The 1167-nt window shown below is 30.9% G+C and overlaps 1 protein-coding gene across 1 annotated transcript; it reads right to left on the reverse strand.

Moving 5' to 3' along the window:
* Positions 1-72: 72 nt before the first annotated feature.
* Positions 73-231, reverse strand: Tsp_11927 (hypothetical protein; the record flags this gene model as incomplete). The annotated part of the gene is made up of 1 exon (XM_003368642.1): positions 73-231. A coding segment is annotated over exon 1 (159 nt), but the record flags the coding sequence as incomplete, so codon positions are not given.
* Positions 232-1167: the final 936 nt, after the last annotated feature.

Here is a 1167-nt window from a genome sequence, read left to right on the forward strand (position 1 = left end):
TCGGAAAGAAGGAAAAAGGATTTATAGACAGTTTCTCCACTTTTATCCTGGTTAATGGAGTGATCTGCGTACCGGCTGGGGATTCGTTCCGAAGGAAGTATAGGTGAGGCGAAAGGAAGGCCATAAAGGGACCGAAATGTTTTCCGTTATACCGGGCAGCGTTCGGTCGGGTTTCTGTGCGCCAAACTGAACGTGAAACGGGACTTCATTTATTGTTGAACTACTTTTCATTTATTCATAATCTCATTTCATGTACTTGTTGGTTATCATTGTAAGAATTTTATTATATATTGTATTTATTTCTGATTATGATTGATTATAAATATGAAAACTGATTCTCACGGTTGCGAAATACATTCTTGTATTTGCTGTACACATTGTAATATGGTTCAATTTGTTCGTTGTTGCGAAATAAAACATTGTAAATTATATGTTTGCCTGTTGCTTTAGGTAGGTGGAAGGTTGTTATATAAAAAATATTGTTTGGTGATCAAGTTAAATGTGAAGAAATACAATTAGAAAAGTAGTTTATCGACATTTATTATAATGGAATGTAACTGTTCAATTTCTTGTATTTGATTTTAATCTGAAACATTTTAAATGATGTACTTTTGAATTATTTTTTTTTCAAATTTCTGTTTACACTTATCATCGTTTGAATTACCATTGTAGAGTATAGAAATTTGAAATTTCTGATTCGGTTCATTGTTTGGAAAATTCAAAAATACATCACCGATATATGTATAATTTTGTGCAAAGTTGTGATCAGTTGCTTTTTCATTTGATAATTTTCAAACTTTCATCACGTTGAAATTTTTAAATATATCCATCGAATTTCAAATGACCTTGAAAAGTTGTCTGGCTTTTTCTTTTCTTCGGTTCAAAATCCATTTTCATTTATAAAATTCACAATTGCAATTGGCTATGTATTTTTTGATTTAAATTTTTGTTTCAACTTTTGTTCAGTTCGAGATATAATATAAAAAAAGGCCATTGCAGTGCTTGAGCGTTATGCGTTTGAAACGATCGTCGTCTTATCACTCGTTGCGGTGAAAACCACCGCAATTTTTCCCTATTCATGTAATTTTTGTAATTTGTAATTTTTGGTTTTAAATTGTTATCGATCGATTGCAATGTTCGAAAAGTCTGAATGCAAAATAATTCGAA

The sequence above is a fragment of the Trichinella spiralis genome (assembly GCF_000181795.1).
Source record: "Trichinella spiralis strain ISS 195 chromosome Unknown Scfld2159, whole genome shotgun sequence".
Classification (NCBI taxonomy): domain Eukaryota; kingdom Metazoa; phylum Nematoda; class Enoplea; order Trichinellida; family Trichinellidae; genus Trichinella; species Trichinella spiralis.